Genomic DNA, 27,123 nt, shown 5'->3' with positions numbered 1-27,123 from the left:
AGCAAATTATTTAACCTCGTTCTGACTCCATTTCCCCATTCAGGAAAAGGGCACGAGGATTGTATCTACTTGATGAGGGTGTGGTGAAGAGCAAGTCAGTTAATACGTGTAAACGGTTTCAGAACAGGTGATCGGCATACAGTGGGCCCTCAGTGGATGTTACCCACTGCTGAAAACAATAAATCAGATTGTGCGTCTGATAAGCATGCGTTTGCTTCTGGGCAGATGCCGATAGAATGCGTCAAATTGGATCGCATGGGAAATTTGGAAATTGGAAGCTGGGACTCTTGCTTGGTTTTCTACCCCCTCGGTTCCGTGACGCATTCCAGATTCAGTTCCTTCCACCTTCCTAGAAGTGCGCTTTGGAAGGCTACGCAGCAAGTCACATCCAATGGCCTCAGCCTCATCTTCTAATGGGGATAAGAATTCTGGAGACCAACTAGCCTAACGAACACTGTCGACTCTCAAAAGAGGAGGCTGAGGCTGAGAGAGATCCTGGGGCTCGCCCATAGCTAATTGGGGACAGACCAAGAGTCATCCATCAACTTTACTGGTTGAGTAGTTGCTAGAATGACGGCGGGTTTGTGCCTATTTTGACAAGTCGGGGGTGGGGCTGGGGACCCGACGTGTGGCTGATATAAGAACTCTGCTCTCTCCGCTCACCTTGCTCTTTCTGGCCCAGCCCCCTTCCTTCACGAGGCCCTGGTCCTGCCGATAGTGTGAGAGGACGGCTTTGTCTTCCCCAGGGGGACCTAGGCCCTGTGACCCTCCATTGCTCGAAGACCCTGTTTCCTGAGGGGTAATGTTTTCCCTTCCCCGGGACTTGCCTCTCTGGGCCACGTTCCGATTTCCCTGCTGGCTCGCTTGTTTCCTTGGGCTGACTGCCTTGTTTGGTGGTTTTTCGTGAGGGCTCTGAGAGATGCCAGGAGTGAGGGGATAGAGCTCCGAATGGCCTCAGTCATTGGACAGCCAGACTCGGTGATGGATGAGCCCTCTCCCCAGGGAGTTCTGGGTCAGAAGTCCAACTGATAAGTTCTTCCAGAACTGAGGAACCCAGAAACAGCGCCAGCAGCATCGTACCTCTTTTGTGGGTTTCGTATTACTTTGAAAGAAAATTCTCAGCTGCAGTTCCACATCTTACTAGCAATACAGCTCCATCCATGATAAACTTAGATATATGTGCCATGAACTGTTTTAGAGATAACATTTGGGGGGAAGGGAGGGAGGAAGGAAGAGAGGGGTCTTTAAAAAATCCCTTTCCAAATACTTCCTTTCTTCTAAGTATTGAAAAGGCACAATATAACCCTTTCTTCTCCCAAGTGAGCTCATAACTGTTTACGGAGGGGAAATACCAAATGTTTATTTATTTTGTTTAAAGGAGCTTCTTTCGTCCTGATGATTCACGTCGATGTCATTTTCCTCCTGACTCCAGAGGCTCTGAGACAAAGCCACAGCCCAAGTGATATGCCGGTATCAGAACAATTCCTGTCCCGAAGGAAGGTATGCAACCTTCTTTATTCCCCCTTCACAGACGTCCTTGAGCCCTCGAGACGGATGTGAGCGAGTTTTTCAGTGCTCATGCAAAACAACCATCTAAACATAACAGATGACATCAGCTTGGGCTTTTCAATTCCTGGATGGCAGCGGCGTGTTAATCCAGCCTTCATCCTGGATTTCATAAACTAAAACAAGAGAGCCTGGCAAGAGGACAGCGCTGCTGCTGGGTTGAGGAAATTGATGACGGGGAAGCATGCGGGCAACCCAGTGTATAAAGCTCATAAACGTGTAGGCAGAGGCTCGGCTACCACTTTGGACAGCTGCTTCCCGCCCGCAGAGAACCACGCCGCCCGCAGGGAGTTGAGCCAGAGCCGGCGGGAAACATGAAGAGCCTCTTGCTGCTAGCCACGCTCCTGGTACCCGCGCACCTGGCGACGACCTGGAGCCCCAAGTACGCGGTCGACTGTCCCGAGCGATGCGACCGCGCCCAGTGCAAAAGCAGCCTGAGCTGCAAGCGGACAGTGCTGGACGACTGCGGCTGCTGCCGGGTGTGCGCCGCGGGCCTGGGCGAAACCTGCTACCGCACCGTCTCCGGCATGGACGGCGCCAAGTGTGGCCCGGGGCTCAGGTGTCAGTTTTACAGTGAGGAAGATGACTTTGGTGACGAGTTTGGTATCTGCAAAGGTAAAGAGTGACCCCTTGCTCCTCCCCGTCCAGGGCACACCGAGGGCTTTTAGCCAGCGTGGGAGGCAAGGAGGCTTCCCTTCGAAGGACGAGAGGGAAAGTGCAGGTGGCTTAGGAGCAAGGCCCGGCACGGGTGTTGTCACAGGGAGAGAGAGAACTCTGCGAACAGCATCTGACAGCCAGTGTGCAGGAAAGCACAGAAAGCAAGACAGCATTTCACTCATTATGTGTGTGTAGGAGACCGAAGGAAAAAGTTGCAATGAGAAATCGTGTTACCTCCCTTTCTGGAAAACTTTAGAAACTTGACAGGTAATCTGTTTGGATGGTTTAGGTGCTGTCTCCTCTGCGAGGCAGTGATTACAGAGGTCTGCGCTTAGATAACCGCTGGTGGTGTCTAGGCTGGGGCTTAGTGAGTCTTTGATGTTGAAAGGGTCCATGGGTTGGTGGGCATCTCTCAAGATCAAGTATCTCTGATGAACGACTGATGCACTTTATGAAACAGGGTGGGGTTTGATCATGAAACGAAATGACTCACATTCTTGAAGGAGGGTACCCTGAAGTATAAAACAAGCCTCGTTCCACTTTATGGAAGTGCTTGATCACCTAGAAAAATGGCAGATGGTCTCAGACAAGTACAAATAACAGTCAGGAAAAATAAAAATTGGAAGTCTGTGAAGAATGAGAGTTTACAGACTTAAAAAAAGTGTCATTAGGTTGAAATCATAGCTAAACAATGTAGTTACACATCTGTAGAATTTATTTCAAACTCAGGGACTGTAGTTTAAAAAATGTTTGGGTCAAAAGAATGGTGATTTAAAATATATATATGGATACTTCATGATCTCATAATTAAAAGCTATTATTAAGATGAAACACAGGCTATAGCCCCATGCATCAGTTTTATAATACAAAGCAGCTTTTAAAATGATTAAAGAGGCTGGATAATGTATTTCTTATATTTTCTTTCTTATTTCATTCTTATACTTTATGTAATTGAAACAGTTGTATGCTTTTATGAATGATAATAATCCACCATTGATCCGGTCTCATTCATACACCTACCTTTTAGACAAATATTTTATAAATCAATTACCTTTTCACCTGCAAAACGTAACTAAAGATTAGGAAATGGATGCTTGCAGGAGGAAGAGAATTTTATTTTTTGCTCAGTTTAGTTTTGCTTATAACCACTAAAAGGTAGAATATTGAGGAACCTTTGCGTGTGTGTGTGTGTGTGTGTGTGTGTGTGTGAACATTCACGAGCATTTATTTAAGCTGAGGAGAACCTGTATTTTCTATAAATTACAGGATTTCACGTAAGGAATTTAGGAAGGAAGTAGATCAACCGATCATACTTGTGACATAGCAAATATTTGCAGTGGATTGTTTTTTCTCTGGACACAAAAATTGCCTCTATCAATGGGACTGTAAATGCCCTGTCACATGTGGGTAAAGAAATGGCACAAGGCCTATGGGATCTTTAGCAATCTACCCTTCTACTGAATGACTGAGGCAGCTGTTAACGGGATAGATTCTTAAAATGCACTTAAGATTGTTCTTCTTGGCATCCTTCAGACTGCAAGCGAGTCTGGTTTCAAACATTTTTCTCTCTGCTGGAAACAGTGACCCTGTGTGAAACTCAGCAACTTCAGACAGAGACGTTGGATTTTGCTGTAGGCGGACTCCCTCTTTCAGCCTTTGCACAGAACCGTGTACGTTAGCTGCACATCCAGATGTTTTCTCAGTATTCAGATGTTTGGCGTTAGGCTGCCGAGTTAACAATCAGCCAGCCAACATCTATTTACTGAACACCTGCTATCCGCCCAGCACCATTCAATACGCTAGGGGATGAAACAGAGGCATAATTGAGAATTTGGCTAAAGTTTGAGTTTTCAATGTCACTAGAGACGCACTCAAATTCCAATCCTGTATGCTCTTCCGAAAGAGGCTTTTGGGGATCCTTTTTAAGGGCTGTTCTTGCGAGCAGGCAGGCCAGTGTTTAAAACCAGGCTCCTCCGCAATCTGAAGAATGCCAGTGAGAAGAACTCTAAATCTCTTCCCCAAATAAAGTTCATTCATGTCTACCTCGATCATTCTTGTGGAATATTAGATTGCTAAGGGCTCGGCTGCTTCACAGTTCGTTTCTCCCCCATGTGTGACTACACGTACGAGAAGATTCTCATGCCAAGAGAATATGTATTCTGCATCTATTCTGCTTGGCTGTTAAGGATAGGGAGGTCTATCGGGATGCTGTTTATGTCATAACAATCCTGCATTTTTAATAAGTGATTTTGTTCTTTTCTCAGCGTAATATGTTTGAGTCTATGTATGACAGCACTGAAGCTCTAAATGCTTCCAGATTTGGGGAGGTATATAGGCAAAGTCTCAGCTTTCTCGTTCTTCCTAGCATGCACATCTTAGGTTTGCAGAACATTTTACTAGAAAATCCTCTTAACATCCAGGGGAGCTAGGTGACCTGTACTGCCGTGTCAACAGATAAGGTAGCTGATGAAAGCTGGCACAGACTGAGGATTGAGCACTTGGTGGACAGCTGGCATCGACACCTCTCTCAGTCCCTGGGTAGCGTGGGGTCCTTTGCTATATGTTGCTATTTTAAAATAGCGAGTTGTTTGTGAGTATGGTGGATTCAAAGACAGCGTCACATCTTTTATTTTTTTTAATTTTTTTTAACGTTTATTTATTTTTGAGACAGAGAGAGACAGAGCATGAACGAGAGAGGGGCAGAGAGAGAGGGAGACACAGAATTGGAAGCAGGTTCCAGGCTCTGAGCCATCAGCCCAGAGCCCGACGCAGGGCTCGAACTCACTGACCGCGAGATCGTGACCTGGGCTGAAGTCGGACACTTAACCGACTGAGCCACCCAGGCGCCCCTAAACTCCTTCGCAGCTGATCCGTAGGTCTGTTCAATTGCCCACCTCACCGACCTGTCACGGAAGCAGTCTCGGGAACCTGTCTGTTGGTACCCAAGCAGAAAGTGAACAGAATTAAGGTTGGTTCAAGGATGTTGGTTATGTCTAGCCGTCTTCAACTAAACTCCAGAGCAGGACACTAGAGCCAAGGTGTCCTGCTCTTGGGGTGTGATTTCACATTTGTGACTTAAAGTTTCAACTTCCCAAACTTGGGTTTTTTTTAAAGAAGTGGTTTGTATCTGACAGTCAAGGTTCACGAGGCGTGTTCAGATATGGAGGCTGTGCAGGCAGGGGCTCGTGCACAAGGAGGAGCTCCCTCTCTAAACCTATCTTGTGTCCTCAGACTGTCCCTACGGCACCTTCGGGATGGAATGCAAGGAGACATGCAACTGTCAGTCTGGCATATGTGACAGAGTGACTGGCAAGTGTCTGAAATTTCCCTTCCTCCAATATTCAGTAGCCAAGACTTCCAACAGGAGACTTGTTTCTACAGGTAAGAATTGACTTCAGTATAGGGGCACCTGGGTGGCGCCGTTGGTTAAGCGTCCAACTTTGGCTCAGGTCATGATCTCATGATTCGTGAGTTCTAGCCCCATGTCTGGCTCTATGCTGATAGCTCAGAGTCAGAAGACTGCTTCACATTCTGTGTCTCCCTCTGTATCTGCCCCTCCCCCCCTCCACCAAAAAATAAACAAATATTAAAAAATTATTTTTAAATAAAAAAAAGAATCGATTTCAGTACAAACATCAGAACAATAATCTCACTTTCAGTTTGAATAACTTAAGCAATATAGAGGATTAGGATAAAGCATTGCTTTGAATGATTTTGTTTTTTATTTTAGTCAGGGGAAAGGGGTGGTGATTGAGTTCGGTTGCTGTTGTTGGTTTTTTTTTTTTTTTAAAGATTTTATTAATAATTTTGAGGATTATACATTTTTCCATAAAGTTTACCCAGCCATATGGAGAATAAATATGATTGATTACCAAAGCACCTGTAATAAGAAAATAACCAAGATACACAAAGTTCCCTAAATTCTTCAGTGATGTTTATGTATAGTAGACAAAGTTACTTCTCTCTCAACTTCACATAGAAAAAATACCCTCAAGAATTTATTAGATAAGGTTTAACAGCCAAGATAGAAAATATAGAACACTTCTTCTTTTCTTAACCAAATGGAAGTATCTCCAAAGAATATTTCCCAGCATGTGTTTTTATAGATTTTGGAGAGGATAAGAGACAGTATCTGTGACTGAAACTTGGGAATTATCTCTAAGCCTTTGAATGAAATTGTAGTAATAGCCACATGATACTTGTTCATGCATGTGTATTTCTTATCAGGTTGTTGGAATGTGAGAAATACCACGTATAAGATGGTGCTGTGCACATATTTGGTTACCTTGTTGGATAAACAATCAGTATCGTAAAACTTCATTAAATTGAAAATAGCACATTTAAAACATGTGGTCACAGAAACTGTTAGTATCAACAAACTATGCAATTTCTCCCCCTTAGATATAAATAGTTGACAATCCAAGTCCATTTTATTTAGTTTTTGTTTCTGGTTCTTTGCGCTTCAAATTAAGATTTGAAATATTTGGCAAATGTACTTACTTCTTAACTTTACCTCCTTCTTACACATGGATACAATTAAGTATCCATTAAGAGAGTATCCATTAAGAGTACATTAAGAGAAGGAGGAAATATTGTGCTAAGAAGGGAATTATTATGCTGAAGTGTGGTTATGCCCCTAAACATTCATCTAAACTGAAACCCCTGTTTTTAGAGCTATTAGGTGAGCATCTTTGTGACTATTTGATCTGGAAATTGAGAAAGTCATTAATAGGTTAAATACTTAGGACTTGTCCTATGGTACTTAAAAAGCAAAATGGAAAAAGATTGAGTTTTAAGTCCTAAAAAAATTGATATTAAGGTGAAATGTACACAACTTAAAATTAACCATTTTGAAGTGAGCAGTTCAGTGGTAGCTAGTACCTTAACAACGCTCCATAGCCGCCACTTCTGTCCAGGTCTAGAACATTCTCATTAGCTCAAAATAAAACCCCACTATCCGGTAAGCAGTTGTCCCCATTCCTCAACTCCCAGCCCCTGGAAACCATCAATCTTAGACCTGCACATTTTTTGAATGATTTGACTCCTCCAGTACAGGTTTGAAACTTACTGTCTCAGGACAGTCAGCTGTCTCAAATGCTTGCATCTTTTTTTGTTTTATTTCGCCTTCTCAAAACTGCAGACTACAAAACACTGTAAAGAACTTCTGAATTCCTCTTCATTCATTTATGGTTGTGCCTAAACCTTTTCCACCAAGAGAGAGAGAATGGACTCCCTTGTGAATCTTATTGGTGTTTGGGAAGAATGCTTGGGAGGCCATGAGAGCACCTTTGGAGTAATCCTCAGGAAGGATAATAATCCTCACGTCCGTCCCTCCCATTGTATACCCAGCCACATGCCCTCTTCTCCACTGGACTGTTGGACAGTCTCTTTCCCCTCGGTGTGTCACCCTTGCTTATTTGCTTGCAGATTCTGCAGATGTTTTGACTACTAGATAGATGCCTTGGCCACACATATTTTTCTGGGTGGAAGTTACATTAGGGGTTACACACAAAAAACATTTCTATACCCAAATTAGGTATCAAGATTCTTAGTAGAAATCTATGGGAAAAGCATTGTCTGACCCGAGGTGTGTGGGTTTTTTTTTTTTTTTTTTTTTTTTTTCCTGCTAGCTAAGGAGCAACAAAAATGATTACTGGTTAATCTTGGTAAACCTTAGGTTCAGGATGGGAGCAGAATATCCTAAAGGCTTTGTGGAGAGGCAGCATAGGAGCTCCGCTGCTCAGTGGTACCTTGTCTGCTTGTGACTTTCCAGGGTTCATGTGCTACCATTTATAGGAAGGGGCTTGTCTGGCTATCAACTTCACATCACCTCTGTGCGAATCTGTTTTTAAAGCCTTTGTAAATGGTGCCAACGTTCGTCAGCACAGGGACTTCTGGAGGTCCCTTCTATGCCCTGATTGCATGAGCTCGTCTTCTCTAGATTTCTATCTAATGGCTACTACGATCTTGTCAAGTGGGTTTCCTATTTCCATTTCTTGTTGTTGTTGTTTTGTAGTGAGATTTCCAATTTTCTGAGATGGGGAATTTATAAGTAGCTTTTTTTTAGGGGGACAGGGACAGTAAGATCTGGAATATTTGATTACTTTGCATACATTCATCTGCCGGGCTGCACGAATCGTACAGGGCTCCATTTTAGGATGTGCACTGTTGAGGCAAATACACTTCGCTACTCTTAGAAGCAGACAAATTTCATTTTGGAAAATTCTAAATATTACAAATTTTTATTTGAGCAAAAACCGTCTTTATAAAAGTTCTGCCCTTTGGTCTGCCTTCTGCCTTGTGGAGCCACAAAATAAGCTAACCCTTCTTCCATACCAGATAATAGGAAAATCTTATTAAAGATCTACTCTTATAGCATTTGCTCATTCCATAAGTATTTATTAAGTGCCTACTATGTTCCAGGCACTGTAGTAGCAATGAACAAAACAAAGCCTCTGCCTTCTTGGAGCTGATATTCTAGTGGTGGAGTGAAATAACACATAAATAAAAAAGGCAAATGCATGTGTAAGATAATGCCTGGTGGTAACAGGTGTATGAGGAGAAATCAGTTGGCGGTAGGGGCTGACTCAGATGGGAGGTGCCGATTAACAGAGAGTGGGTGAATACAGTGAGTATAGACTCTTTGAATCTATAAAAAAATTATTGTAAATCCCTTGTAATATGAAAATAATATAGGGGCGTCTGGGTGGCTCAGTCGGTTAAGCATCCGACTTTGGCTCAGGTCATGATCTCGCGTTTCACGAGTTCAAGCCGCACATTGGGCTCTGTGCTGACAGCTCAGAGCCTGGAGCCTGCTTCAGATTCTGTGTCTCCCCCTTTCTCTGCCCTTCCCCTGCTTGTGCTCTCTCTCTGTCTCTCAAAAAATGAATAAATGTTAAAAAAATTTAAAGAAAATAATATAAAACTATTCTTGATCTTAGGGTTATCAACATTTGGACTTGCATGATTTGTATTCCTTCTCATTTCAGAGCATGACATGGCATCCGGAGACGGCAATACTGTGACAGAAGAACTTGTAAAAAAGAATACCCGCTCACCTGTAATGAAATGGTTAAATCCTCGCTGAGCCTGGGTGGGGTTTCTGAGAGAAGACTCTTATCTTAATGGTCATTCAACACACAGCCAACATTTTAGGAACTGTCTAGATTATAGCATATGGACATGTGATATCGGGAGGCCAAGTGTGGGGGTCCAGAAAAAAAAAATAATAAAGTAGGCTACTAACAATCCATAAAATGCATATGACTGAACACTTTTAGATCTTTGTGAAATATATGAATACATACAGATTTGTTAAATATGTGTTTATAGTAATACTGAAGAACGGAAAACACAATTTAGATCATATTAACGTGGACGCAGATCAGCCCCAGAGGAAGCTAACGCTGAAGGCCACAGTGCCTGTGACTCGGATGTGCATTGATGCTGGGATACAGGATGGAGGGAGAGTTCGGAGCGAGAGAAGGTGCGGGCGGGTGGGGGAGTATGGTATTTAGGTCTTCCTTGTAGTAGCACCAATAGAATTTAATTGTGCTTTTTTTTTTTTTGTTTTTAAACTTTGGGAAAAGTAAACACAAACCAGCCCTGAAGGAAGGGGGATAGTTGAAGCTTGTAGGAGATTGGGTTGCAGCCCCCATAGTGAGGCAGGTTTCAAAGGCTGCTACGTGTCATTCCCAGATGACCGCATCTGAAGGGAGATTCTGGGGCAGAGGGCAAACTCCTGTAAATGGTTTTAAAGAAGGCCACCTCAGACCGAGAGAGCCAGGCAGTATTTTTCCCACTTAGAGGAGGTGGGAAGGTAAATATTTACATAATTTTGTCAACGATTTATGTTAGTATGAGTCATCCTAACAGACATACTCATCACCCTCTACTGTTCGTTTAAAATGGGTAGAATAAAGGTATAACACTCTAAGGTTTCCAAACCCCCAAGGCATGGTAAATTTATTATTAGTAATTATAGTAATATTTACAGTAATAAGCACAAGAGAACCCTGGGAATAACTTAGTCATGACAGATGTATACAATGTCAGAAAATGAGCAACAGAAGGAATTTATTGAAAAGCCAGTGCAGTGACTTAGAAGTGTTTTAGGTTTAAAGTAGAAAATACTTTTTAGGAGGTTTGGAAGAGAGTCAAGAAGCGTCAGCTTTAAAATAGGGCTCATTTTCTTATTTTTCTTTCCTTCAAAGTCAGTTGATAAGTGGAATTATGAGCACACGGAGGATCTCAGCACAAACGGGACGGTTGTACTAGATTTTGTTAGGAAACATTCGCAGACCTATTTTATTTGGAGTGAAGATTATTTAAGGATTATTTCACTATTTGCCTATGTTTTATTCTCAAAGTTTGCCACAGAGTTGTGAATGCGTGTGTGGGAAGGTCTTGGATCATGAGCTGCATAAGCTGTTGGATTTGTTTTAATAGGAAAAGTTTATGGCTGCTCAATAAAAATACAAGACAGCTGCTCTGAGTCCATTCATGACTTTGTTAAATCATTAAAAGTTATTTAAGATTCACTTGATGGAGTGCTGGATGGCTCGGTCGGTTGAGCGACCCGCTCTTGATAGCTCTTGATTTCAGCTTTGGTCATGATCTCACGGTTCATGGGGTCAAGCCCCGGGTCGGGCTCTGCACTGATGGCACGGAACCTGCCTGGGATTCTCTGTCACCCTCTCTCTCTTTCCTCCCCCATTCGCTTACACGTGTGCTCTCTCTCAAAATAAGCATTTTTTTAAAAAAAGTTTCATCCAATGAACAAAAAGTCTGTGTGCCTATTAAAAGTTGGCTTCTCAACTGAATTTGCTGCTACAGATAAGCATTTTCTGTCAAAACATGAGGCTAGAATATTTATTTCTTTGCCTCACATTTTTGGTCTACCCATGCCTTATAGTTCCCTGAAACGTAGGTCCCTAAATATTAATCCATTCTGTAGAGACAAAAACAAAACAACGCTTCTGTCAGTGTTTTGAAGATATTGACACTTTAGAAGGTGTCTGCAAAGACAGATCTTTTGGTGTCTGTAAAAGAATAGAATAGCATTTGGCTTTGGAGCTTGAGAGTATCGTGTCCAAGAACAGTATAGTTTCACTTAGCTTTATTATGGGCAAATTAGGAAATCATATAAATGAATTGACACAATGCCCCCCCCAAAAAATTGTCTGTATTAGCAAAAACATCAATCTGCCTGATCTTTTTCCTTTTTTTAAGATGGAAGAAACAAAGTGAATGAGATAAAAATTTCTATCAATGTGTTATCAATGTGAGATATTCATATTATTATTAAATAAGAACAATGTATGTTTTTATGTCTTTACATAAGACATATGTTTGTATGTTTTTACTCTTACCAGTGTGCAGTGGGTTTCAGGACATGCTTTCAGGGAGTGAGATTACTTAAATATCTGCATCTGTATCTGTATCTGACTTGGCCTGCAGCCCAGGCTGCAGTCCAAATGTCCCTCTGGGGAAGGGCTGACAGTGGAACAAGAGCTAGACCAGGGCAGGACTTGCCTTGGTCCTTGTTCTGCAGCCTGGGAGATCATGGTCAATATAATTGAACAAAGGTGGGTTCATCTGTTCTCAGTCGCAGGCATGTTTTCTAGTTGCCCAGCTTCCTGTTACTGGGACCCCTCTGTGCATTTCACTTCAAGTGCTGGTACTGGTCTGTCTCAAATTGCTCTGTAGCCTTCTGACTCTATTCTCGATGGAAGTGGCCTCCAAAATCTTTGGATTTTGTACTTTTTGACTGCAATACTTTTGAGCATGCAATTTTAAACTGAATACATAGCGTAGTGTTAATACACCATGTTCGTTATAGCACATATACTCAAAGTAGAAATTTTTAAGGGATTAAAAAATAAATAGAAACAGGAGTTCTGAGATTTTTTTCCTACACCCCTATGGACTATCATGGGAAACACTGGAGAAGTAAAAGAAAATGCCAAATGTCACTGGTTCCTAGTGAGGCTCAACCTCATTTGATATTGAAGAGAAACCAAACTGGCACATATTCCACACAATACATAGTTCTGGAATGAATGGATTAACGGGTGAATAGTTGGATGGATAAATGGATGAATGGAAGGATGGATGGGTAGATAGGTGGGTAGAAGGATGTTTGGGAAGAAAGATGGAAGAGACTTGGGTGACTGGATGTCTGGAGGGATGAATAAACGAATGAATGAATGAATGAATGAATGAAGCAGGTGACAGGCCTATCTCCAGCAGAACCGATGGAGCAGATGGCCTCCCATCCCTTTCATCTACCAGCTCCCATCGCCTTGATGGCTGTTATCCTGCCTATTAGGACCCTAGGAGATTGAAAAACTGGCTGCATCCGTGAGAGTCAGTAAATCTGACAAGTAAGGTTGTCCAAGGCCACAGCAACAGGGAGTGCTTCTCCATCAAGCAGTGGGACATCACCTGTGGTAACAAAATGTGTAAGGTAACTTTAGTGGTAGCCAGATTGCATTGTCATTTTCTGTGAAAGGCAGTTCAGGAGGACTGTTGTTTCCATTCTGTATTTGTTTCCTTTCCTTTATCCTGAGGTCCCTAGGAGTAAAGGATCCATAGATATAATTCAACATCACAACAGATATTTGGAGGGAGAACTGATTATTTCTGATTGCCCATATGTAGTGTTAATCATTGAGTTAAGGCCTGGCTTTAAAAGGACGCATGTTATAGACCTGCAATTCTTTATTATTCATTAGAATTACCTAGAGGCCTTGCTAACACACAAACTGCTTATTTGTGTTTTTTTTGTTTTTTTTTTTGTTTTTTTTGAATTTTTTTTTTCAACGTTTTATTTATTTTTGGGACAGAGAGAGACAGAGCATGAACGGGGGAGGGGCAGAGAGAGAGGGAGACACAGAATCGGAAACAGGCTCCAGGCTCTGAGCCATCAGCCCAGAGCCCGACGCGGGGCTCGAACTCACGGACCGCGAGATCGTGACCTGGCTGAAGTCGGACGCTTAACCGACTGCGCCACCCAGGCGCCCCCAAACTGCTTATTTGTTATGTCTGAGATGAGGCCCAAAGATTTTCCACTGTTACAAGTTCCCCAGGCGATGCAGACACTCTGGGTCCAGGGGACCTTACTTTGAGAATCACTGATACAGGGATATCTAGACTTGCCTAGAAAGGAAAGAAACTAAGGTGTGATCGAAACCAATTCTTGCTGGCCTTATGAAAGAATGTGCTGCAAGATTTCTTAACCGGTTGTTTCATTCAACTTATTTTTGTTGTTTAAAGATACTTAACTAAGCCATGGGGAGGGTTGAAAAATGTCAGAGAAACTTTAAATTGTGGGGCCTTGTCAGGGACAAGTGGCAAACCATCAAAGAAGGATGGAGGTGAAAGAACCAGAGAATTTGGAAGCAGTCAGGGAGTTTGTGGTCTCACAGGAAGACATTCAAGAAGAGTGACCAGTGGCACCATGTGTCATGAAGAGACCAGGGAGAGCTAAAGAGTCCTCAGGAGGACCATTCCAAAGCAATGATAGAGTCTGATGTGATTTTATTAACCCAGTTAATACAATTCCATTTATACAGGTCCTTGTGACATAACTCTCACAGAGTAGATGTGTTTGTACGTTTTCCAGCCCTCTAGGAACCACGGGAGTACACAGAAATCTGAAATATTGGAGTTCAGAAGAGAAGCCTAAAGAATTCTAGTCTAAACCTTTTATTTTACAGATGAAACACCTAGACCCAAATAAATTTGGTGATAAAATGTGTGTAGTAGTGAAAACTACTACTTATCATTGTACCACTTTTAGCCGTTCAGTATTTTTAAAGGAAAACATTCATATTTGTAGTTTACCTACCACATATTTAAAAAATATATACACATAGGGGTGCTTGGGTGGCTCAGTCGGTTAAGTATCTGACTTCAGCTTAGGTCATGATCTTTCGGTTCATGAGTTCGAGCCCCCCACATCGGGCTCTGTGCTGACAGTTTAGGGCCTGGGGCTTGCTCCAGATTCTATGTCTCCCTCTCTCTCTTCCCCTCCCCTGCTCATGCTCTGTGTCTCTCTCTCTCTCTCAAAAATAAACATTAAAAAAATTTTAGAAACATATACATATATATCTATATTAAGACCTAAAAGGTATACATCTTTTCACACAAAAATTCTATTGTTATGAATTTATTCTAAGGAAATAATTGTTTTGAGCGTACAAAAACATATACAGTAAAACCTTGGTTTGCGAGCGTAATTCGTTCTGGAAACATACTTGTAATACAAAGCCTTTGTATATCAAAGCGAATTCCATTGGCTCAGTTGTGATCATGTGACATTCGGCATCACATACTACTTGTACAGCAAGACATTGCTCCTTTATCAAGTTAAAATTTATTAGAAATGTTTGCTTGTCTTGTGGAACACTTGCAGAGCAAGTTACTCCCAATCCAAGGTCTTACTGTATACAAAAAAAAGTTGCAATGTTTTGTTAGTAATTGTAAGTAATCTGAAAAGGTCATTGGTGGGGTATTTGATAAAGAAATGGCAGTGTAGCCATGAACTGACTACAACCTAGCCATTGTAAATGATGAAGTGTGTTTAGAATGACTGACAGAGGACACGTTCACTCCAAAGCACAAGGTGACAACGTAATCAGGGCCAGGAGTTGGTCAGGCATGTGGCTGCCTAAACACCGAGTCCCTCTCCCCAGTTCGAAAGCAGCTATTTTTTTTTTTTATTATCAAGTTAAATAACATATAGTGTAGTCTTGGTTTCTGGAGTACAATCCAGTGATTCATCCCTTACCTATAACACCTATTCATCCCAACAAGTGCCCTCCTTAATAACCATCACCCATTTTCACCATCCTCATCAACCCTCAGTTTGTTCTCTGTACTTAGGAGTCTTATGGTTTTCCTCCTTCTTTATTTTTATCTTATTTTTCCTTCCCTTCCCCTATGATCATCTGTTAAGTTTCTAAAATTCCACATATGAGTGAAATCATACGATATCTCTCTGACTTATTTCTCTTAATGTAATACCCTCCAGTTCCATCCATGTTGTTGCAAATGGCAAGATTTCATTCTTTTTCATCATCGAGTAGTATTTCAGTGTGTGTGTGTGTGTGTGTGTGTGTGTGTGTGTGTGTATCACATCTTCTTAATCCATTCATCAGTGGATGGACATTTGAGCTCTTTCCGTAATTTGGGCATTGTTAATAGTGCGAAAGCAGCTACTTTTTAAACACTTTAGTTTTTTATAGAAACAACAATCCTTTTTTTTGCGTTGCTGGTTTATTGACCTACACTGAATTTTTATTCAGGTTTGCAATAGTGATAACTGGTGCAAGCAGGTTCGGTAACAAATACAACAGACTCTTTGTATGCCTCTATTTCAACTGGCAGAAATGCAAGTCTTCAGGTGCACCCCAGAGGGAGGTCTGTGTGCCTGCACCCTTTAGCGTACACCCTGGATATCACAGCTGTATGTTATCCAGAGAGAATAGAGACACATGGTGATCTCAGTGAAGTCACTACGGGGAGATCGCTTAAGAACACTTCTCTATAGTAAGTGGAAAAAAGCATGCTACGATGCCATAGGGATAATCTTATTCTGTGAAAAAAAAATATAAATAGAGATAGTAAGAGCGATGCCTATCTTATTCTTTATATCTGTACCTATATTCTGAAAGTTTTGCCACTAGTTTTATAATTGGCAAAAAGAATAAAGCTCTCTTCGTTTTTGAAAGTTTCAATTGTAGCAAATGTAAACAAATGAAGATGACTTTGTGGTTTATTGCGTACATGGTGACTAAAGGGAATAATCCTATATTTCAGTGGCTTTGTGATGTACTTTGTCATCTTGGCACTCGGTTAGATACAGAAATAGGATTTCAAACCAATTCAATGTAGAGAATTATAATTTTCTGATAAATCCTAGAAAGGCTACAAGGCACATTAGCACATTATACTTCTCTCTTCTGGAAGAAAATCTTTTGGTCTGACAGAAGCAAAGCCAGTGAATCCTTAGTAAGTATAGATGAAGGTCTCTGGATCATAGGTACACATTTTAAAGTACAATATACCTTCTGCACCTATGCACAGAAATGCTATCTGCTTAAGCTGGTGGTTAGGCCACCAGGGTTTTAAAGTATTTCCTGACACCTGTGAAGTTGGTAAATATTTCCTGTTTTTGTTGTGTCTAGAGAAAACAGGAATTTACAACTTGGAAGCGATTATTAAACAAACGTTGTGAACGACCTCTACGTATGTACTTCCCTGGTATGAGGCTTCATTTTCTTCAAATCTATCATAACATATTTCTCTTAAGGGAAAAATGTGATTGTCACACTAATCCGACAGCTAACTGAATGGTGGAAGACAAACCTTTGAACCAGGAGGAATGGCACCTTATCTTAGACATGGGGTGGGTACTATGCAGTTTCAGAACTTAAATATAAATTTAATTATAAGTCTTTAAGAGTTAACAAAACAAAGAAAGTGAGCAATAAATCCCTATCGATGGCTCTGGGCTAACAATACATAGTTAACCTATGTGAAAAATATTTGTGATTATCTTAAGGACTATTGAAGGACCCTAGATTTTTTGAGTCAAAGGGAGCCAGGATTAACTCATTATCATATTCACTAATTATTGACTTTGGTTTGTTACTTACCCACGCTGCCCCTTAGTGTCCTCTGCAAAAAGTGTGGCTAATGGCTCATGTACAACGTTGTAAGGACCTTGACCCATGTTCTATGCATGCCATTTTATCCTATCATTGCATCTGCCATGTACTACGCTTTCTAATAAATGGCAGATCATTTAAAGCATTGTCATATAAGCCAACTTTCTTGTGTATTTCATATGTCCATTAATTGCAACAAGACTGAAGCATTTCAAACATTGTAAGTGTTCCATTAAAGACAGATACATAAAGACATTGAAGAAAACTGACTCCTTAACACACTTGAAGACGTCCATAAAAGGTAAATGGCCATGAGTGAAATTCAATTAATATCATTTGAAACTCTCTCACAATTCTACAAAAGACGTGACTATTTTTAAGGAACAAATAATAGTGTTCTATTTAAATCTCCAAACAATTATTAGCATGCTACTGAAAGAAAAAAAAAAAGGTACAATGCTCCAGGAGAATGCAAGGGAGCCCTACAGATGTGGCACACTTCCCTGCATGTTATTTTTAGTTTTCTATTCCTGCCTTTTATTTTGGGACTTGGCCCGCTTCCTTTGTAGTTTCCCCTTAACTTGTTCATACCTTTCTTTCTGATATAATGCATTTTAAGCTGCCTTTTTTTTTTTTTTTCACCTCTCAAAGGAAGCTCAAGGAATGTTGGCCAGCTCAGAAATCCCTGCTAGTCTTGGCAGTAGCCGAGATCTTGGTTTGAAAACAACCTTGGAAACCCAGGATCATGGTTGACTCTCTAGTTATTTAATGAATCAGAGCTAGGGAGGCATCTGAGACCAGAGATCAGTAGATTTTGAATACCATTTTCTTGAAATTGTTTCTTGGCCTCTGGAAACCAGAGGAATTTGAAAATGGACTCATTTCTCTTAGACTCACACAAAAGCTAAATCCAGTTTAAAAAATAAGGAGAAAGTGCAGTAGATGTACTAGAAGGCTATTTCGCCTTTTACCCATGAGCAGTTAGGTGGTCTGCTTAGAGGAGAATTCGTTTCGCACAGGGTCAACGGAAGCAGGGTGTAGAGATGAGGTGTGGTCCCTGTCTTTAAAGAGCCTTGTGGAGATGGGATAGGGAGAACTGAAACACACAGGTGCCCAATTCAATCATGGGGGTACTTTGTGGTTGTTTGGTCGAGAGCAAAACGAAACAAAACAGTGGAAAAATGGACTCCGGCCGACGTCAACAAAAATGTAACATCTTGGTAGGATGGGGGTGCCTCACAAAATGGAAAAACAGGGGCAACTGGGTGGTTCAGTTGGTTGAGCGTCCGACTTCAACTCAGGTCATGATCTCATGGTTTGTGGGTTCGAGCACCGCGTTGGGCTCCATGCTGACAGCTGGGACCTTGGAACCTGCTTTGCATTCTGTATGTGTGTGTGAGTCTCTCTCTCTGCCCCTCCCCTGCTCACTCTCTCTTTCTCTCTCTCTCTCTCAAAAATAAATAAACATTAAAATGGAAAAACAAAACACCTGCTGAATCCATTGGTTTGGAGGAGGCAGGGCAGCTGGGGAGGTGCAGGTGACAGGAGCGACCACACATTACCCCGGGGTGCTGCTGCTGGGACAAAGAGTCACAGTCATTTTGTGCATATTCTAGTGCTTCTCAGTTGTTCCACGCCTCTCTGAAACTCCTTTTTTGGGATATTGTCCTCTGACCTTATGGCCCTTTTTAACAAATAGCTCGATGGTGACAAACATTCTTCCCTTGTAGCTGGGTTTCATTTTTGGATGTAGCCAACGCCCTTCAGAACCCAGTCTGGCCCATAAGATGTTGATCAATTTGGGCAGTGCTGTTTTGCTGAAAAACAAGTTGTGAAAGACAACAAGAAAGAAATAGTAGAATCTGAGCTGGAAGGAGTGCTTTAGAGAACCACGAACTCACTCCATGGTCTTGGGGATTTAAGAAGTAGGAGCCCACTGTAGGTCATTTCTGTTGTTGGTGCTTTTGGGAGAAACACTGAAAGTGTTGCTCAGGTGTTTTTTGCAGGTTGGTTGAAGCTTCTTCATGGATGAAGCAGAGGCGTGGCCAGGTTCATGGCCATGGTGTCAGTGGCAGGAAGAAATCACAGTTTGACTGCTCCCTTTATCTATCTCATAGTCTGGCCATTGATTTCTTTCTTTTTTTTTTCTTAAATAACTTTATTTGATATCAAAGGCAAAAACATTATTATTCGCAATTGCTTGAAGGCAAAATTGTCTTTTGAAAAATCCACTTATTTAACAGCTATTTTTATATTTTATATTTTTATATACATTTATGAAGAACAGTTATATTCTTCATCTTGAAGTATTATTTTTAAAAACCTTCTTCTCTTCCATCCTACCTAAATGGCTGCAACTTATGCTTCAACAGGAAAAAAAAGCATACAATATGTACACAAATTGAGAGAGGGAATCTTAACTTTTGGGGTATTGGGTAAAGGGTATGTGAGAATTTTTTCTCTTCTTAAAGTTGTCTGTAAATCTGAAATTAGGTCAAAGCAAATATTAAAAAGGGGATCACTGATGGTTTGATGAGTATTTCCAGGCTGCTTCCTTTACTGTCTTTTCTCATTGTCTTTACAACAATTAGATCAACATAACACCTGTTACAAACCTTCAAAAGCTGCCACTCTTAGGAAATATGCTCAGGGTGCTGACCTCCCTCTTGCTTCAGAGGCTCTGGAAAGCATTATCTCTCCATCTCTGAGTCTCCATGGGGGCCATGACACACAAAAGCAACAATAAAAGCCAAGACAGAAGCATTGAGGGACTAGAACACCTACTTTTTGTAGGCAGAGAGCAGCAAGGCCAGCAAGGGCCAAGCCAAGATGGCACCAACACCCACAGCACGGCAGCGATTAGAGGAGGTGTCCACACCCTAGTGAGATGATACATTGGAGGCTGGGGAGGAGTTCCCCAGGGCAGGTGCAAATCTCCTCTTAACCCTATGATCATTGTCACCTATTCTAAAGTACCACATCTGGTCAACATGCCTTTTTTTATTTGTGCAATTATTTTCCGGGCAATAAAGAGTGTATGGATCCAGCAATTCCATGTCTGGGCATTTATCCAAAGACAGTGAAACCACAAACTTGAAAAGATATGTCCCCCCCCCATATACACTGCAACATCATTTATAATAGCGAAGACATGGAAACAATCTAAGTATTCATGGATGGTTGAATAGATAAAGAAATTGTGGTACACACACACACACACACACACACACACACACACTGGAATATTATTCAGTCATAAAAAAAGAAAATCTTGCCATTTTTAACAACATGGATGGTATGCATGGATCTTGAAGACATTATACTAAGTGAAATAAGTCAGACAAAGAAAGACAAATACTAAATGACCTCATTTATATGTGGAATTTAAAAACCAAAACCAAAACAAACAAACAAACAAAAACAAGTTAATAGATATGGAGAACAGATTGGTGGTCACCAGAGGTGTGGCAGAAATGGGCAAAATGAGTGAAGGTGGTCAAAAGGTACAAACTTTCAGTTATACATAAATCAGTCATAGGGATAAATGCAGAACATGGTGACTAGAGTTATTAACACTGTGCTGCATCTTTGAACGTTGCTAAGTAGATTTTAAAAGTTCTCATCACAAGAAAAAAATTTTGGAACTAGGTAGGGTGATGGATGTTAACTAGAGTTACCTTGGTGATGATTTCACAGTGTATGCCAATTATTAAACCATTAAGCTGTGCACCTGACACTAATATAATGTTATATGTCACTTATGCCTCAATAAAAAAAAAAGAATTAATGAACTATGTTTACTTGTTCCTATTCAAGCAAAGTTAACATTCCATTTTCAGAGATGAGAAGGTTTTAATAGATGGGAAGATTATTAGTATATTTATACACTTCCATCTTTATAGGTTGGTGGCTCTGCTGGAGATTGCCCTGGCATGTCAGGGCTGTAATTCTGAAACTGTGAAATTCAGGATAAACTTGAATTTTGACTGCTCAGTGGGTGAACACTTCAGATGGGAAAAACTGGACGGGATGTTTTCATCTTTTCCAGAGCGTTTTCTTTCCCATGAGTGCTGCCCTCATGGAGTTTTTTTATGTGTTCTGAAGTAAGGAGAAAAGAGACAGGGAGCCAGTCGCCTGGGGAAGAAAGTGTCCCAGGGCACTGGGGGGACTCTTCTCAGATGTCCTGTTTACTGATGGACAAGGGGGCTGGGATGTGGGTGGCTTTGGGATTTCTTCTTTGGGGAGATTTGATGTGACTTTTAGAATGGCACACCTTGGCTGTGATGAAGTGATCTCCACTCATCACACTGTGGGAAAAGTTTTTCCTTTAATGACTCGAAAACATGGGCTTGTTATTCTGAAAAAGCAGAGCACATCCTCATTCCACACAAACAATGTGACACAGACCTGGACCTGGGCCAAGGTTTTCTATGAATAGAACTTAGCAAAGAGCATGTTAGAAACACTCTGGATTCACATGGCAATCCTGGATGCCTGATCTCAACAAAGGAAATGATTTACCTGCTCTTCAAAGGTGGAAATTAAGAGGATTCCCTCTTGAACTCCTACACATAATCAGACCAGGGCTTCCTGGTTAGATCCTGTAGCTGTCTGCACCACTGAGATGATGTTGGTGCCCGCCATCTGGGAGGCATTTGCTTCTGAGGTGCATTTCAAGAATTCTGATGGATTTCAACTGAGAATACACATCAGTAAGATGCCCCAGGGGCAGTGGACGGTGTTGAACAGGCAAGTGCCATCTGGTCCGGCCTGCACTGTGCTCTGCACATGCGATGTTTTTGTCTAGGTTTGCTTGATCACAAGGAACAGAACGTCAAAAGGGCTCACATTATAAAATGGGGGGGGGGGCGGGCGCTATTTTGAGAATATAGAAATCTTATAAAGTAGGTTGGCCCTATGGGAATTAAGGAGGCATCTGGAACAGACACAACTCCTCTCTCTCCCTCTGTTGTCAGTACTCTTGGGACTTTGCCCTAACCTTGTTTGACTCTTCGTGCCTGGTCCATCCTCTTTGCTGTCAGTTGGCTTCTTCTGGTTAACCATAATGTTAATAATCATAATGTAATACCAGTAGTGGCTAACACTTTTTGCAGGTTTATTCTGCGCATGCCATGTTCTAAGAGCTTTACATGTATTAAAATTAGTTTAGTCTTCACAACAGCCCCATGAGGCAGGTACTACTTTTATACCCATTTTTCCAGTTGAGTACATTGAGGCATAGCAAGGGAGAGTAACTCACCCAGGATCACACAGCTGGTACGGGCAGAGGTGAGTCTCCAATTCGGGCAATTTGGCTCTGTTTTAACTCCTCCATTACTTTGGCCTGCTCAAGGTATTGCCATGTTTCGGCAGTAATTCCTTCCCCAGCCCTACATAAAATTGTTTTTCTAGAGTTCCAACACACTAGTTGATTACAGGATAGTCTCTGAATACATTAGCACAAATTTGTGAGAAAAAAAAATTTGCTTCGGCACAGGCCAACCAGCTCACTTTTTTTTTTTTTTAAATGTATCTATCATAGCTCTTTCACTACAAATTCAAATTATTTGTTGGTGGCAAAGGACAGAAACTCAGTATAAAATCATTTAAATAAAAAAAAGGGAAGGTATCAGCTCTTTAACTGGGAATCCCAGAAAGTGGGTCCTGCCAGCTTCAGGCTTGGCTCAATCCAGGGTCTACACTTATGTCATCGGGATTCTATCTCCTTCCTTGTCTCTCAGGAGCAGGCAGTCTGGGGGTGTCCATCTAGTGCAGTGACTCCAGAAGTTTCTCAATTAGCTACAGCAGAAGAGTCCCAGCATGTGCCTTGGTGGGATAGTCTGAGTGACTAGGCCATGGTTGGGGGTGACTATGGAAGAATCCTCCATAGTCACAATCAGCTACACCTACAGGTGATATGGGGCATAGTTCACAAGCTACCAAGGATCTGAAGGGCTGGAACCAGGAGGAAGTCTCTGGTAACAGGGCATGGGAAGAGCAATGTGGTAACATTGACACATCCAAGTTGATAAGTTCTGGGAAGCATATTACAGCACCTGACCTTAGGAGAAAGAAACGCTTAGGTTCCAGGGACATGAATCTTGTCCATGTTGCACAACTAACTAAGGGAATAACATTCGGCAGGTAACTCAGTCTCTCTGGGCCACCGTTTCCTCATCTGTAAGATGAGTGGCTTTGTCTACTGACCTCTGAGATCCCTTTGCATTATTCTATCTTCAAAGTCTTGAATTAGACTTTGATCCTCTAGGCTGTAGTGATTCATCTCATTGCTTGAGATGATCAAGAATAAAAAGACTGAGTCCAGGAAGGATGTACTCACGATCCACGAGCATACTGTAGAGCTGGCTTCCCATGTAACACAATTTGAAGGCAATAGAATTGTCACTTGCTCTCAAACTTCCCCCAGTCTAGCATAGTGCCTGAAACTCCAGTAATGATACATTTTTAGGTTTGGGGTCAAAGACCCAAGTTATTGGCCACTATGCTTGTTCATCTCTCACTAATCACACTGGATTTAATGCATCTTGTTCTCTTGCCTATAATGTCCCTCTGACTCCCATCCTTTGCCAAGTTAACTCTTAGTCATTCTTCACATTTCTATGCAACCATCCATTTTTTAGGGAAACATTCCTGAATTTCTAGACTTAGCTAAATTCCTGTCTGATATGCTCTGCAGGCACCGGTCAAATTTCCCTGCAGGCATCTATGGAGGATGCAATTATCTATCAATTAGGCACACACTAAGTCTTTTCACGAGACTATAAACTCCATGAAGATACAAATTGCATCTAATTGTTTTCATTCACTATTTATCTCTAAGAAGTACGTAGTGCTTGGCCTATAATAGAGACCCAATAACCATTCATTCCAAGTTTAGTGTTAAGGTGGTTTGCTTCATCAGGGAAAATTGTATATAGTAGCAAAATTTATCTTCGTGCATTTCCCTTCAACTTACATTTTACAAATGTGGTCTATGATTGGCTAAGGCAGTGAAAGGTGAGAAAAGAAGGTCCCAGAACTTCCACCCTTTCATTTAGTCAGGAGATAGCAGATGTGATCAGGCTTTTCTTCCTTGACATTTACCCTCCCAATATAAACCCTTAGCACCTAGCATCATGTAGGACTCAAAGTCTCTCTTAAGAGACCCCATGTTCAACTTCCATTTGGCAAGATATCAAAACCAACTTGCCTCTTCTGGGGAAGGCTCAATTCACATACCTGGGGCATGTTTCTTGTTAACTAGTATTCAGTGATCACAGATAGAGCCTCAGTGTTGCTAACAGTGGCAATGAGAGAGGTGGAGCAGAACCGTCTTGTATTCCACACATCTCTCCGCTTTGCAAGAAAGACTGGTACTTCCACGGATCCTTAGTGCCTGGGCTGCGCCATCTAAAGAACAGACACAAAAGCAAAACAGGAATGTAACGCTGGAGTGTGCCTCATTTCCTTCCAGTCTCCTCAGGATCCAAGAAGACATCAGGTCTGATTGTATGGGGTTGAAAAGTCTGCAGAGATAGTCATGGCTCTGGGAAGCAGTGAGCGTGCTAAAATGGGGAGCATTGACAGGCAAGATGGAGGGCCATCCATAGCTGGAAAGGATGTCTTAATGGAATCCCCAGCTTCAAAACTTTCAGCAGGGTCCCCTGAAGTTTCCGTGGAGACTCCATGACAGCTTAGCTTTCCCTCTGTCCAATCCTGTTCCTTTTTTCTTCCTTTCCCTTCCTTTCCTCTCCACAGGTGTTGCTTCAAGAGGATGCCCTGACAAACCACCTGCACACTCATCTCCTTCTCAGAGTTGGCTTCCCAGGGAGTTCAACCTGGAGCAAGGACCCAGCCTAGAGGGTTAGTAGGGGTTTCCATGCAACCCATGTTTGGTCACCAAGGCATAGCTGCCTTTTGTGGTCATTTGCCCCAGTGGGAAACTTTTTTGAAGCTCCTCTGTCCAGAGGGAACACATTTGTGTCACTCATCAGCTGGGAGGAGACACCTTTATAATACATCTGCCTAGCTGGATTTCTTTTGCAATTTGCGTTAAGCCACCAGAAAGTGTCTTTTGCCAACCCAAGCTCTATATCACCAGGGTGCAGGCCTATTACTTAAGTTTGGATAAAGTAGAAACAAAAATAAAAATATTTCTGGGAAAAACATTAAGGAGGAAGTGAAATAGAGTGTCTTGAATTTGAGGAAAAAAATAAACCAAAAGGAAATTCCATAGGTAGTTCTTCAGGGCTCAGGTCCTTGTGATTTTATTAACCTGAGGGAGAAAAAATGTAAAACGGAAATCACTCTTCAGATTTAAAGGCAGCTCTTGAGGTGACAGGAAAATGGCTGAGAAATCCATTCCTGCTTGCTATTTAGGCCCAATCAAAAAATATTTTTTAGTGTTGTGTGGCATCTCCTGGGTATTGTGATAGCTCCCCACTATGCCCATGGGCACTTGGCAAACAATAGACAGGAACCAGAGAAAAGGCACAATTCCATCAGGACTACTTAAATTTAATTTTAGGCCAAGTAAAAGAAACTCTAGATGGAATGTCCAAAGTGACCACACAGTAAAAATAGAAAAATTCCTTTGTAAATAGGACTTGGGACAATGAGATAGGTTGGAAGATTTGCCTTGAATTGTTATTTGTATGTATTATTACCCTGAACAGAATGTAAGCTCCTTAAAGACAGGGAGGTCATTTGTATCCTTGATAAGGCTGGTCCAACATTTCACATAGGTTAAAAGAGCAGTAAATGCTTAGTTATGAATGAATGAATGAATGAATGAATGAATCCAGCTCCTACCGATCAACCTTGGTCTTTCACAACATATGTTTTCACTGATTTATTCATTCAACAAATTTGTTAACTGCTTTCTATAAACCAGATGCTGGATCTACAAAGGGAGCGCACAGTTCAAGAGAAGGACAGACTATTTTCCAGAGAGGATAACACATTGGGCTAAGCTATGAAGTAAGGTGTGTCCGGGTCAACGGGGGCCTCAGAGAAACATCTCAGAAAAGGTAAACTGAGATTGGTAGGAGTTTGATCAAGAACAGTGTAAAAACGGTTGATGAGCATTGAGGAGGACACTTGCTGGGATGAGCACTGGGTGCTGTGGGTGAGCGATAAATCCCGGGAATCTACCCCCAAAACCAAGAAGAGCACACTGACAATAAATTATATGTGCATATAAAAAGAAGAACAATGTGGGTCAAGGAAGTTTGAGGCAGAGGGAACAGCATTTGCAAAGGCCTGGAGATTTGTGAGATCATGGCACCTATGGGAAATTTTAAGTAATTCTATATGAGTAATATGCTTAGGGGATGAAGAAATTTGAGATGAAGTTGCAAGACAGGCTCAAGGCAGATGGTGCAAGGTCTTTAGCACTGTATATAGTGACTGATTTTCCCCTGTAATAAACAAATAGAAGCTGAGCACAATTCTGTGCACAGTTGTATAATGATGAATTCGATTCTATATGTGTATTACCGATGTAACAGATGCAGAATGACAGGGGAACAAGTGTTCTGTTCACTTTTTCAAGGTAGAGGTAGCCCAGTTATGAAACAATGAGAATGGTAAGTGCTACGAGCAGGATATTTGACCTGTCAGGCTGTTTATTGTGTTGTGGGATGACCTCATATCCAGACTTGGATAAACACAAATAATGCCCTTACATCGATAGAGAATTTCTAGTTCTCAAGTCTTTTCTAAATGCAATACCATTTGGATCCTTACACTAGACTATGAGATAGACAGAGACAACAATATTCCAGACTCCCCAGCATGGAGTGAAATGGCATATCTAAAAGCATGCAGTGATTTATGGCAGATACCTTCTTTCAATAGAAATTTAGGGTTGCCAGAAGTGATCCATTTACTGGAAAGACAGAGATCTGCAGGTGGGCCTTTGCACGCTATTAGTTAATCATCCCCATGGAAATGTGGCCCTGGACTAGCAGATCCACTGAGGGACAAACCTACACAGGAGATACAGCTGGGTAAGGTGACCTGGCATTCAGAGCATTGAAGGAGGTATGGGTTGGGGATGCTTTGTGACCACAGATTTACCTGTTCCTGATACTCTAATCATCTGTAGACCATGTTAAAATTTATTGGATCTGGACAAAGTAGTACAGTGTTCTTTCAGCAAGACTCCAGAATAGAGACAGAGAGCTAACTATAGTGAGAAGACAGCAATACAGGGGAAGAATAA

General features: G+C 41.6%; 1 protein-coding gene across 1 annotated transcript; it reads left to right on the top strand.

The window, feature by feature from the left end:
• Positions 1-1,350: 1,350 nt before the first annotated feature.
• On the top strand, positions 1,351-10,717 carry ESM1 (endothelial cell specific molecule 1). Its single transcript, XM_040496913.1, has 3 exons — positions 1,351-2,181; positions 5,455-5,604; positions 9,213-10,717. The coding sequence occupies exons 1-3, from the start codon at positions 1,881-1,883 to the stop codon at positions 9,308-9,310; spliced, it is 549 nt and encodes a 182-aa protein (XP_040352847.1). The 5' UTR covers positions 1,351-1,880; the 3' UTR covers positions 9,311-10,717.
• Positions 10,718-27,123: the final 16,406 nt, after the last annotated feature.

Source organism: Herpailurus yagouaroundi, unplaced genomic scaffold (genome assembly GCF_014898765.1).
Source record: "Herpailurus yagouaroundi ecotype Mexico unplaced genomic scaffold, PumYag 29, whole genome shotgun sequence".
Lineage (NCBI taxonomy): Eukaryota > Metazoa > Chordata > Mammalia > Carnivora > Felidae > Herpailurus > Herpailurus yagouaroundi.
This window is presented reverse-complemented; position numbering and strand designations above follow the sequence as displayed.

What these genes read in the sequence shown, in the direction of transcription:
- ESM1 (XM_040496913.1), top strand. Translation starts at nt 1,881, where the DNA reads ATGAAGAGCCTCTTGCTGCTAGCCACGCTCCTGGTACCCGCGCACCTG. An exon ending in CGAGTTTGGTATCTGCAAAG is followed by an intron (nt 2,182 to 5,454) that starts GTAAAGAGTGAC and finishes TTGTGTCCTCAG; the next exon opens with ACTGTCCCTACGGCACCTTC. An exon ending in CAGGAGACTTGTTTCTACAG is followed by an intron (nt 5,605 to 9,212) that starts GTAAGAATTGAC and finishes TTCTCATTTCAG; the next exon opens with AGCATGACATGGCATCCGGA.